Source organism: Geotrypetes seraphini, chromosome 11 (genome assembly GCF_902459505.1).
Source record: "Geotrypetes seraphini chromosome 11, aGeoSer1.1, whole genome shotgun sequence".
In the NCBI taxonomy this organism is placed as follows: Eukaryota; Metazoa; Chordata; class Amphibia; order Gymnophiona; family Dermophiidae; genus Geotrypetes; species Geotrypetes seraphini.
Window position 1 is genome coordinate 92415959 of NC_047094.1, and position 12227 is coordinate 92428185.

Here is a 12227-nt window from a genome sequence, read left to right on the forward strand (position 1 = left end):
AGACTCAGGGTTCCTTTTACAAAGGTGTGCTAGTGTTTTTAACGCACGCGCCGGATTAGTGCACGCTAGCCAAAAATCTACCGCCTGCTCAAAAGAGGTGGTAGCGGCTAGTGCACGGGACAATTTACTGCACGCTATTCCGCGCATTAAGGCCCTAGCGCGGCTTTGTAAAAGGGACCCTCAATGTTTTAGCAGCCCTAAATTTATTTATATTTTTTAAAATATATTTTATAGAAATAATACCATTTCAAGAATGTCTTCAAACTAGAGAGTAATAAGGAAACATATTTTCAGTGTTTTCACTTAAGTCAACAATGTCAGGAATGGAAAACTACTAAAGAAACTTAGAATAAAGAGTATTAGGCAATCTAAAGGATATCCTTTCTAATTTAAAGCTGAATAGTCTCTTGAGCTTTTTTGGTAAGAAGAGAGGCAATGCTAATTGGTGGTCTAATTGAGAAAAAGTAGCGGTGCGATTTCATGCTCACACTTGTTCTCATTGTTGGGTTTCATTGTAGCAGTAGTAGTCCTGTTTATTCTGAGGCTCTCTTTCATCGGTGTGGTCTAGTTGAGAAAAAGTAGCCAAAGAAAATATATCGTACAGATTTTGGTATTTGACACATTTGAAAGGAAATTTTAAAAAGAATAAAGCACCCAACTTTCATAGCCCAGGTTTTAAGAGGAGAAATGCTTTCCTCTTCCTTTGGGTATCTCTTGACACATCAGGAAAAATATTTACTTTTTAAACATCATGTCAAGTCCTTCCTAAATTTAAAGATAGTCTAATAAATTATTCTTTATCTGATATTAATGCAAAAATGGCCAACATGGTTGCAGAGGTGACCAGCTTAGATTCAGAACATGCCAAAATATTGGGGACATGTAAGGTATCAATCTCAATGGCTTGCACTTGCTGACTTTGCTTCTTCCCAGTTGGCAGATCATTGCATACAACGCATTGTCGCTGCATATTAATCCTCATATTTGTCAAATCCTTAACCAACACATTTTGAACTATATTAACTTGATCCAGTTCTTTCTCTAATTGTTACACTCTAGTGATTGCATGTGCCAAGTCTGAAATACATTTATCCACTTTAGTCTCAACTTACTTAAGTTCAAAAGTAAGTTCCCTAGCAACAGCAGCAGATGAATCCAGAGACCAATGGGATAGCCCACATCTACCAGCAGGCGGAGATAGAGAAACTGATTAACAGGTGGTCCTATTGGCTGGCACTCCTCCTGTCTCATCAGTATGCTCTATCTCCCAGCAGGGGAAAGTCGCTGTTCCACTAGCTCCTGGATTCTGGCTGTGGCTGGATAAATATTTTCTCCTGTTGAGGTTTGATCTTCAGTGAGGCAGCAATTATATTTCTCCTGTTGAGGTTTGCTCTTCAGTGAGGCAGCAATTATATTTCTCCTGTTGAGGTTTTCCTCTTCAGTGAGACAGGGGTGTCTGGCTGGACGGTGCCGGCTTTAGAGGTTACACTTGGGCCCCCCCTTGTCCCTGCCTCACCCTCCCTCCAGTGATAGAGGGGTTAGCTGGGTCTCTAATTCTTCTTCTTTCCCTTGAAAAAAAAAAAAAGAGACCATTTGCTATTTGCAGTTATGCATTCTCAGGGGTGCTCAACCGGTGTCTGCCGGTGTCTGTCAATCCTGTAAGCCTGGTTGTGAGTATCCCTTTGTTGCGTTGCCCTGCGGGTTATATTGTTTTGCGGTTGTCTTGGACCTACGGATTTGTGTTGGTTTTGTGCTTGTTCTGGAGTACCTGCAGCTGTGCGGTCGCGTGCCTTCCAACTAGCTTTCCTCATCTTCTAAGCCTTGTTAGGGCAGTGGACACTGTGAAGTATGGGGAATTTTTCATTTGCAATGTATGCTTTTTTCAGTTCAGGCCTTCTGTTTGGTGTCTTGGGCACTGTTGTTCAAATCGGTGTTTTCCCGCGCGCGGGAGCCGCGAGCTTGTTTTTGTGCGTGGGCGGGAGAGACCTGACTTTTGCGGCCTGTTCGCTGGGGCTGTCCTGTGCGCAGTGGGTGCCGTGGCGGTGTTCAAGCCGCTGAGTGAGTCGCACTTGTGGAGTCAGTGCCTTTCAGCGAGCTGGTGGCTCGCGCTTCTGCTCCGATGCTGGCGGCGGAGCCACTGCGTTATTGGCGCCTGTTTTCAGCTGTGGCCTTATCTCTGTGCCTCCCGGTTCTGGTCTTGACTGTGTTGGGGGTTGCAGGTACAGTTGCTGTTCACGCAGCGGTGGGACTCTCTCCCGAAGTGCTTCTTTGGGATCTGGGAGCCATCCTGCCTTGCCTGAGGGCGCTGGAGAGGGAGTCCATTCGGCAATTGGCCCCTTGGTTACAGCTTGTCACGGCGCTAGGTCAGCAGGAGGTGCTTTGCCGCTGGGACGGTCAGCGGCGGGGGAGGGATACCCGGTCTTGGTTCGGATCTCTCCTCCTGCATCCTGGGGTCCCGGTATAGTAAGAGTTCTGCCTGTTGGCTGTTGCCTCTTATTTGCGCCTTGGGGTCGCGCTGCTGGTATCAGGTGGTGCTATTGCAATCTTTCCTTGTCATATGTATGTCTATTATATTGCTGGAGAGTTTAAGTGATTTTGTACACTTACTGCTGATAATACAAGGGATATAGAATTTACAAAAAAAAAAGAACAAAATAACATAACAATAAACCACCTTGTACGGGCGTGCTGAGTTTCCTGTTGGGGCTACGCGCTCTTAGTAATGTGGGGTTACCTGATGGCACCTTCACTTTTCCAGCGGGCAGGACTAGGTTTTGGTTGTATCTGGATCAACGCAGGGTCCTGTGTTTTTCGGGATGCTCAACAGCCTTGTGCTACTATCGTCTTTTCCAGACGTATGTTAATCAGCTCCTCTATTTCTTTTTTCCCCTCTTCGCATTGTTATGCGCGGGGTCGTTCCCTGTAGCCATGTGATGAACGGCTCTCTGAGAGGGGAGACAGGGCTGTTTGTTAGTTTGCATCATCCCTGCAGTGTATTTTGGACAGGGTGTTTTCTCTTTCTGCCTGCCAGGTACATGTCCTTCGCTGAGGGGCACTGAACTCAGTTTTGGGGCAGCAGTGCTAGGTGCCCTGGCGGAACTTATCTGCTTATGGTAGGGGGAATACCTTTCTTCCTTTCCTGTGCTTTTCATGTTCCTCCGCTATTGCACAGGCCTTTCCGGCGTTCCCCTATTTCATGGTAAAGGCTACTCCGCTCCGATTCTTTCTGTATCCAAGCGGTGTGCAGTCTTTCTTTTCCAATCTGGCCCCTAAATGGGACGATCTAGTGGCCTTGCTGGTATATCTTGTGTCCGATATATCTCCATTGGATTGATAGCGCCTCACACTGGACAACCTGTCATTATAGCGGTGTCCCGGATGAACGCTTTTCCGGTTTCTCTTCCAGTCATTTGTTAAATTGATCTAGCAATTCCTGATTGACCCTCCCTGATCCCGCCACATACCCCTTACCCAGGTATTCTCCATGGCAGTGCCGAGGCACCATCTTGTTGTAATCCACCTAGACTGTGAGGTATTGGCGGGATAGACGGCATCAATTTCATGATATAATATGGGGGGATGGCAATCATGGATTCAATACCTTGGCAGTTAGTTGCTTGTCTCTCTTTGGGCAGCGCTTTCGATTTTGGCACATGCCATTTCTCCTATCCAAGGTTCATGAAAATTTTAAAATATGTGGCCAGAGGTACTGTTTTGGCGCTACCAGGTGATTCACCTAATTTCTTCTTGACTGAATGCTGGATTCGGACGTCTTTCAGTCAGGCCATTTGACTGACACGAACAGGGTGATTTCTTTCCTCAGTTCTTTGAACGTGAATCTTCGAAATTTGCACAGCGCTCTTTTCTCCTGTACTATTTATAGGTATGTCGAGGAGATGTTTTTTTGTTCCTATGGGAGAGACATGTGTTCTTCCCAGAAACTTGGGCGATGGGTCACAGTTTCAGGTTTGCAGGCTTCTTTGGTCACCATGACTCAGAGTATGGAATTCTCCTGTTGACCGCACTGGGAACTTTGGCTTGCTTTCCCATTATAACGCTACATCAGTCGCCCTTGTTCTGGTGGTGCCCGATTTCTCAGGGCTCCAATTAGTTGATAGGCTCCTCATGCATCACTCTGTATGTTTTGGTGGCTCAGCGAGATTTCTCTTTTAAAAGGCATGCCTCGGTCTTTGCTGGACTAGCTCATGGCCACCATACATCCCGGGCTGTTGGGTTGGGGGGACTCGGTGCCTTCCATCCTCAGCTCCAGGAGTCTGGTCTTCAGGGTCGACTCCGTACTTGTTCATTCTTCTACTCTTGAGCGTGGTCAGGCTACCTTTCTGGAGCTTCAGACCCTTCTTCCGGAATGCCGCTGAGGGCCTTTCAGTCGGTATTTTGATGGAGGTATTTCTCTACAGCTTGGGCAGTAGGTGCTGTACTCCATTGCCGGGTACAGTTGTTATTCTACTTCGATGGGTAGACCCTCATCTTCCTCTTCTGTTGGCAAATCATTTTAGGGGGTCAAGAAACGAGTTCGGATAGGCTTTCTCTCCGTGCAATCTGACCATGACCCATTTCTTGTATGTTCCAGTGCTCAGCCTGTGTACGCTCTAGCAAGTATGCACGTTAGTGATAGTGAAATCTTCTACGTCCTGGATATTGGGAATTTTGGCTCAGGCGTTCCAGCTCTTTTTATGGACGTGAGATCTCTTGGTACTAGACCTCTTGGTCTCGTCTCACGATTCTATACTTCCTAGCACAGGGAGTGGGAATTAGAGGGGGGAAACAGCGTGGCTTCTTTCTCACCTCTGGTTTCTCTTTTTCAGTGTTTTCCCCTGGCTGATGATGGCTTGGATTTGCCATTTCCAGCTTGCTTTCCGGGCACTGTATTTGTAAAATTCTGGCTTGGCTACGCCATCCTTGCTAGGCGGATCGGATGACTCTTTCGACAGCTGGACTATGACGTTTCCTGGTATCTCCGGATTTGCTCACCTAGGGTCCGATCGACATGGATATTCGTACTACTTTGGTATTACGACCTTGCTTTTGAGAAGTCCTGACTGATGTGTAAGGGTTATGCGCTGCGGGTTGTTTCTTCTCTTATCCTGGCGCTACAGACGTCTTCACCTGTAGATTCTGCTTCCTTTTGGATGCTTCTCAACCTTGCACCCTTACATAGTTGCTTTTTGGCACAGGGGTTTTGCCAAGGGCTTAGCGTTACATTCCCTTCAACTTCAAGTGTTATTCTTAGCTGGTTACCGGGGCTAGGTATATTGCTCTTTGATTACTTCTCAGCTTCATGTAGTTCCGTTCCTAAACGGAGCATGGTATATTTGTACAGCTCTTAAAAGCCCTGTCTGGAGTGCAATCTTCCGGTACTTCTTCGCAGTTTCCCGTAGGCGTCATTTCCTCCTTGTGCCGTTGCCACGGGGTTTCTTGTGGCTTTGGTTTCGGCTCTGCAGTTTTCCGGGTTGCAGGCCTTGTTCAGCGGGGATTCTTATTTCTGATTTCCGTTATCTGGGATATCAGTTCAGTCGGTACCACAATTCTTTCTAGGGGGTGCCATCCTTTCTTTTATGACTAGCTCACTTTTCCTTCCTTCTTCCTGGGAGGAGAAATAGGGAGTCGTGCTTTTATTCATTGCATTTTTTTGATAGTGCATAGCTTTCTTCGAGAGCAAGGTTTCTAATGCCTTTTGGTTGTTTAGATCACCTGTTTTTGTATTATTCACGGGACGCCTCAATTTCGTGCTTTTATTCATTGCATTTTTTTGATAGTGCATAGCTTTCTTCGAGAGCAAGGTTTCTAATGCCTTTTGGTTGTTTAGATCACCTGTTTTTGTATTATTCACGGGACGCCTCAATTTTCTGGCGGCGTCCAAAGCCGCCATCGCTCGATGGGTCCAGGAGGACATTCTGCTTACTTGATGGCAGGAAAGCGATTGGCGAACGAACTTCATGACAATGCCGCCAGTGCGATGGCCACTTCTTGGACTCAGTCCAGAGGTTTTTTCCTTGGAGGAGTTTTGTCTCGCAGCTGCTTGGTCTTCCGAAAGTGTTGTTTCTCAGCATTTCTGGTTGGATGTGGGGACACATGTGGTAGATGTGTTTAGTGCTTTGGTTGTTGCGGAGGCGGCGTTTGCTTCCCACCCAGATTGAGGATTGCTTTGCTACATCCCATTGGTCTCTGGATTAATCTGCTGCTGTTGCTAGGGAAGGAAAAATTATGTTCTTACCTGCTAATTTTCTTTCCCTTAGATGCAGCAGATGAATCCAGAGCACCACCCTTTCTGGTATTGTCTGTCGGTTTTTTCTTGTGCAACTTTCGCGGTTTGTTGTGGTTGATAGTGGTATTCTGTATCATTGACTGTTGCGATTTGTTCTGGGAAAGAAGTTTTTTCATGCTATGCCTATTGCGGGTTACATGTGCTTGGGCAAGGAGCACCAGCCAATAGGACCACCTGTTAATCAGTTTCTCTATCTCCGCCTGCTGGTAGATGTAGGCTATCCCATTGGTCTCTGGATTCATCTGCTGCGTCTAAGGGAAAGAAAATTAACAGGTAAGAACATAATTTTTCCATGGCTAATATGAGGAAGAGAAAATAATTTCCTCAAATAGCCTCCAAATTACAGTTAGTAAGATGCTGAAGAAGAGATTGTGGTGAGGATACACTAGTAACATGCAAGGAAATTTTATGACATTCCTGCAAGCCCTTCACAAACTGCCTCCATGTCTCTTTTTCTCTGTTGACGCTTGCGAGGGCTGTCCCATGGCCAAACTTTCCACATCTCACAGTTGCCTCACTCAAAACTAAGATCTGCTCAGGTTGAAATGCATCCAGAAATACAATGTAGGTGACCTGGTTCCTAGGGAATTGTGTGTGTTTGGGGGGGGGGGGAGATACCTTAATGCTGAGCTCAAAGTTGTATCTAGCCCAACAGAAGCAGCTGTAACTGTACACTGCTCTTGCATCCAATCACTTTGCTCTTTGATACCTTTGTATGTTGCACAAAGGAGTCAAAAGGAGTAGGGAAAAGCCCACAGTATCCCATGCCGTTTGCCCATGGTAAAGGTTTTTTTGGAGGGGGGGTTTAGAAGAAAGAGTGCTCCAAACATCATTCAGGCTGGCATTACCATCTTGACTCCCAGCAATCCTAAATTTAAATGTAGTTGTGTTTGCCTTAACCCTTTGGAATTTTTTTCTTTCTGTTTTTTCCAAGGTTGTTTCCTACTCCCGTTTCTTATATCCAACAAATGCTCTGATGAACCATAGAAATGATAACCTCCTTACCCATCACAATAGATTGAATTTTATGGAGTCAAAATGGAATTACAGAACCTCAAGACTAACTGCTGTGCCATCAGCAACGGAGCTAGGTAAATTCTTATCTTTTTTATTTTTTAGATATTTTTTTAATGATCCAGCAATAAATGCAAAGATAGCAAAAATAAATGTGTTCCAATATAAAACAGGATCGTTTTTCCCTTTTCTGTCACCTCCTCCTCCTCCTCTCCACACCACCCCCACCATGCACACACACACACAATTTCTTAATATCCCAATCTGTTGGGATCCGATGGCTGACCACACTCCAGTTTGAGGTGGATTAGCAACCATTTCTTATCCAAAGCCTGTCACTTACCCCCAAACAAAGCCTCATACATTGGCTATATTTCTTATGTGATCGTTTTTACTTGTAGTGAAACAGTTCATGTACTGATCTCCATTAGAAAAATGCAGAACTAGAGCTCCAGTAATGACAGATACCCACATGGAGAAAATGTTGACATAGTCTTATTTATTTATTTATTTATTTAAGTATTGAATTAGCAGTCTCATTGGGCAATTTCCTAGTGTCAGTGCTGCAACCTGATTCTGGATACCTCCTGGTCACTTCGGAACTAGTTGTATATTCAACTGTTTATCACCCTTCTTTCCCACCGCTAGGAAACGAAACTGGGGAGGCCACAGAGTATAATCCAAATCTCTTAGATGATCCACAATGGCCCTGTGGCAAACATAAACGTGTCCTGATCTTTGCATCATATATGGTAAGATTCTCTATGACCCTTTCTAATGCAGACTGTCATGTGCAATTGTAGATTGATGGACATCCTCTATCACTCTAGAGAAAGACAGATTTAGTATTGTAAATCTGACAGGATTAAAATAACAGCACCCAAACTTGGAATTTTTTTTTTTTTTTAATTCTTTATTCATTTTTAAACTTTCATCAAGTGTACAGAATTCATAATAAACACTATTAATTAGACCACTTGAACATCTTATCATTATATCTTATAAATATAAATGCAACCCTCCCCCACCCTCCTTCTAATCACATTATTCATTATAAGATCATAAACCCTCCCATTAAACCCTTCCCCTCTTTCAACACTAAATGGTGTATAATTAATAGAAAAATGGCATTAATCCAAACTTGGAATTTGATAGTTTTTTTCCAGATTGACCCACTAGGAAATAATCTGGTCAGTATTCAGAGGGAAATATAAGGACACCTGCTGCCAATATTTGGTTATTTATTTAAAACACAACTGCAAATTGCAAAACTGATGGATGATCATTCTGCAGAGTATATAAATCTTGCTTGTGTGTGAATTTATTTATTTATGGGTCCTTTTACTAAGCTGTGACAGAAAATGGGCTTAGTGCATCCTTATGTGTGTGTTTCTTGCAACTCATGAAAGGGCGCGGTAAGGCCATTATCCCAGGACAAGCAGGCATGATATTCTCACATGATGGGTGACGTCATCTACGGAGCCCCAGCGCGGACAGCTTTTTCAGCAAACTTGCTAGAAGTTTCAAGTTTGCACACTGCACCACGCATGTGCTAGCCTTCTTGCCACTAGAGGGCGCATCCCCACCTCGTGGTCCTCAGTTCATTTTCATCCGCGGAGCCAGAAGCCCTGTGGATAAAATTGTGCTACTTTTGCCTTCTGTCGCCGCGGCTGTGTTCGGATTTTCGACGCGGTCGCTGCGCTACGTTTATTTTCTTTCTTTGTTTTCTTTAATTCTCAAAAAAAAAAAAAAAAAAAATTCATTTTTGATTTCGCTCCGGGGGCTCCCGGTAGCCGTGGCCGAGGAACCTCGTTTGTTCCCGGCCTTGTTTTGGGCCCATGTCCCGGCCCGTAACGGGTTTTAAGAAGTGTGGTAAGTGTGATAGACTTTTGTCCATCACTGACCCTCACAGGTGCTGTATTCGGTGTTTGGGGCCCCATCACCCGACAGCATCGTGCCCTAAGTGTGCCACCTTCCAGAAACGGGCCCTTACTCGTCGCAAGGCCCGCATGGCTGATCTCTTTGCCGTCGATACCCCGACGGGGAAGGCCTCGAGCTCGGCCTCGGCTTCGGCCCCGGCCTCGACCTTGGCCTCGACCTCGGACCCCTCTGCTCCCGCGAAGTCGGTTGCCTCGCAGAAGCAAGCCCCGGGTAAGTCTCCACTTCCTTCCTCAGTTTCATCTAACAGGAAGCCATCCTCGGGCTCGTCGTCGGCGGGACCGTCGACCTCGACCCAGCCCAAGGTGTCGAAGGGGTTAGCCCCGAGGGAATACTCGAAACCGAGGTCGCCCTCTGCGGAGCGCCCCCAGGTGCTGCCTCCGGGCCTCACTATCCCGGCGTTCCAGGAGTTGCTTCGCGCTTTGATCTCCTCGGAGCTTTCCGGGGCCATTGAGACCTTGCAGCAGGCTTCGGCCTCGCCTTCGGTCTCTGGGGCCCCGCAGTTGGTGACCTCGGCCTCGGGCACCGGCCTCTCAGCGGCCGAAGCTCCCTCGACCTCGACGCTTCCCTCGGATCCGACCCCGGTGAGACAGCCCGAGGTCAGTGTGCGATCCCGAGACAAGCAGCGCCGGGTACGCCGGATCTCCTCCTCCTCGTCCCCGAGGTCGTCACGGGGCTCATCGCCCTCGAGTAAGCCTCGGGCGAAGCACCGCCTTAAAAAGGCTAAGCGGTCTCGAGCCTCGCCTCTGAGGAGTCGTCGTTCGACCCCGCCCGAGACCGGAGCCTTGCGTGTCGAGGAACTCTGCCTCGACAACCCAGATCTTTTGCGGTCCCCGTTCAGGGAGAGTTCCCGTGCCTCCTCACCGAGGCGGAAGGGACGGGCCTCCATACCCCGTACCCCGGGGGGTTCCCCGCGGGGGTCTCTTCGCCGGACGGTGTCCCCGACTCCTTCGAGGTTACGGGAGCGTACCTCTTGGGGTTCGGAGTCCGGGGGACAGTTCGGGTATTCTCGCCAGGCCTCTCCTTTCGGCTCCGTTGAGAAGTCTCGGTCACCCTCCCCGCCTGCACGGACATCTTCTTTTTCAAAGTTTGTCCATGACATGGCGAAAGCTTTGGGGGTGGACCTGTCGGCAGGGTCACACTATACCACAGAATTTTTGGAGGAACAGGATTCTCCTGCCCCTCAGCGGGAATCCCCCCGCCTCCCGCTTCACAAGGTCCTCCTTCAAACCTTGCTGCGGAACCTTGAGACCCCTCTTACAGTGGCGGTAGTGCCCACCAAGATGGAATCCAAATACCGGACCCTTCCCCCTAAAGGGTTTGATAAGGGGCAACTCTCCCATCAGTCGCTCTTGGTGGAGTCGGCTCTTAAGCGCACGCAGCCTTCTAGAGTCTCGGCCGCTGTCCCCCCGGGCAGAGAGGGTCGGACCCTAGATAAATTCGGCCGTCGTCTGTACGCGAATTCCCAGATGGCCACAAGGGTCCTCAACTATGCTTTCGCCTACTCTTCCTACCTCAGGTCCATGGTCAAGGATCTGCCGGATTTTCAGGGGGTGATTCCAGAGTCGCACAAGGATAAATTTGCCACCTTTGCGTCGAACCTGTCCCAGCTCAGATTCTATCTGTTTCATGCGGTATATGACGCCTTTGAGCTTGCCTCGAGGGTCTCGGCTTGTGCGGTAGCCATGCGCCGGCTGGCGTGGCTAAGGACCCTCGAGATGGACCCCAACCTGCAGGAGCGCTTGGCCAATCTACCCTGCGTCGGGTCGGAGCTATTCGACGACTCCCTGGATGCGGCCACCAAGCGGCTTTCTGAGCAAGAGCGCTCTCTGGCGTCTCTGGTTCGTCCAAAGCCTAAGCCGCCGGCTCAGAGACCTTTTAAACAGCCGCCTAGGCGGTACCCTCAAAAATCCACACCGGCCTTTTCGAGGCCTCCACCCCATCGTCCTACCCAACAGGGTAGAGGGGGACCCGCCAAACCCGCCGCGCAAGGGGCGTCCAAGCCGGCGCTGTCTTTTTGACGGGATGAGCGGCCGGGGGCTGGCCCCCGCCGCGAGGTCGCTCAACCCCCTCCCCATCGGGGGTCGGCTCACGGCTTTTGCCAAGGCTTGGTCTGGGATTACGTCAGACGCATGGGTGCTCCGGACCGTCTCAGAGGGCTATTCGTTAAACTTCTCCAGACAGCCTACAGACATGCCCCCCGGGGCGTGTCCGTCCAATCGAAGCCAGTTGACCCTTCTCCGAGAGGAAGCCGGGGCCTTGTTGAGCCTTCGGGCGGTCGAAAGGGTGCCTCTCGATCAGCGAGGCCGGGGATTTTATTCCCGTTACTTTTTGGTCCCGAAGAAGACCGGGGACTTGCGCCCCATTTTGGACCTCCGGAAGCTCAACAAGTTCCTGGTCCGGGAGAAGTTCCGTATGTTATCGCTTCCGATTCTATATCCCCTGCTGGACGAGGGGGACTGGATGTGCTCCCTCGATTTGAAGGAAGCGTACACCCATGTTCCGGTGCATCCCGACTTTCGGAAGTTTTTAAGATTTCAGGTCGGGGATTTGCACCTACAATACCGTGTACTACCCTTCGGTCTGGCTTCGTCCCCTCGGGTATTCACGAAATGCATGGTGGTGGTCGCGGCTGCTCTGCGTTCCCGGAGGTTGCAGGTCTTTCCCTATCTGGACGATTGGCTGATCAAGGCCCCGACAAGGGAGGGAGTTATTTCAGCGACCCAACAGACTATCACGCTTCTTCAGGGTCTAGGGTTCGAGGTGAACTTTCCCAAGTCTCACTTGCAGCCGACTCAATCCCTCCAGTTTATAGGGGCCGTGCTGGACACGGTTCTCCTCCGTGCCTTCCTTCCTTCCCCACGACTGGAGGCCCTGCTTCGCCTGGGCCAGCAGGTTTCGCAACTGCAGGTAGTGTCGGCTCGACGCATGATGGTGCTTTTGGGGCACATGGCGTCGACGGTCCAAGTGACCCCATTTGCTCGGTTGC

The 12227-nt window shown here is 48.8% G+C and overlaps 1 protein-coding gene across 1 annotated transcript in view; it reads left to right on the plus strand.

Moving 5' to 3' along the window:
- The window catches only part of CABLES2 (Cdk5 and Abl enzyme substrate 2), a 60269-nt gene that overhangs the window by 25693 nt on the left and 22349 nt on the right, over positions 1–12227 (plus strand). Inside the window, exons 5-6 of the mRNA XM_033963932.1 lie at positions 7221–7377; positions 7949–8052. Of these exons, the coding sequence (XP_033819823.1) occupies positions 7221–7377; positions 7949–8052 (261 nt within the window). The remainder of the gene's footprint in view (positions 1–7220; positions 7378–7948; positions 8053–12227) is intronic.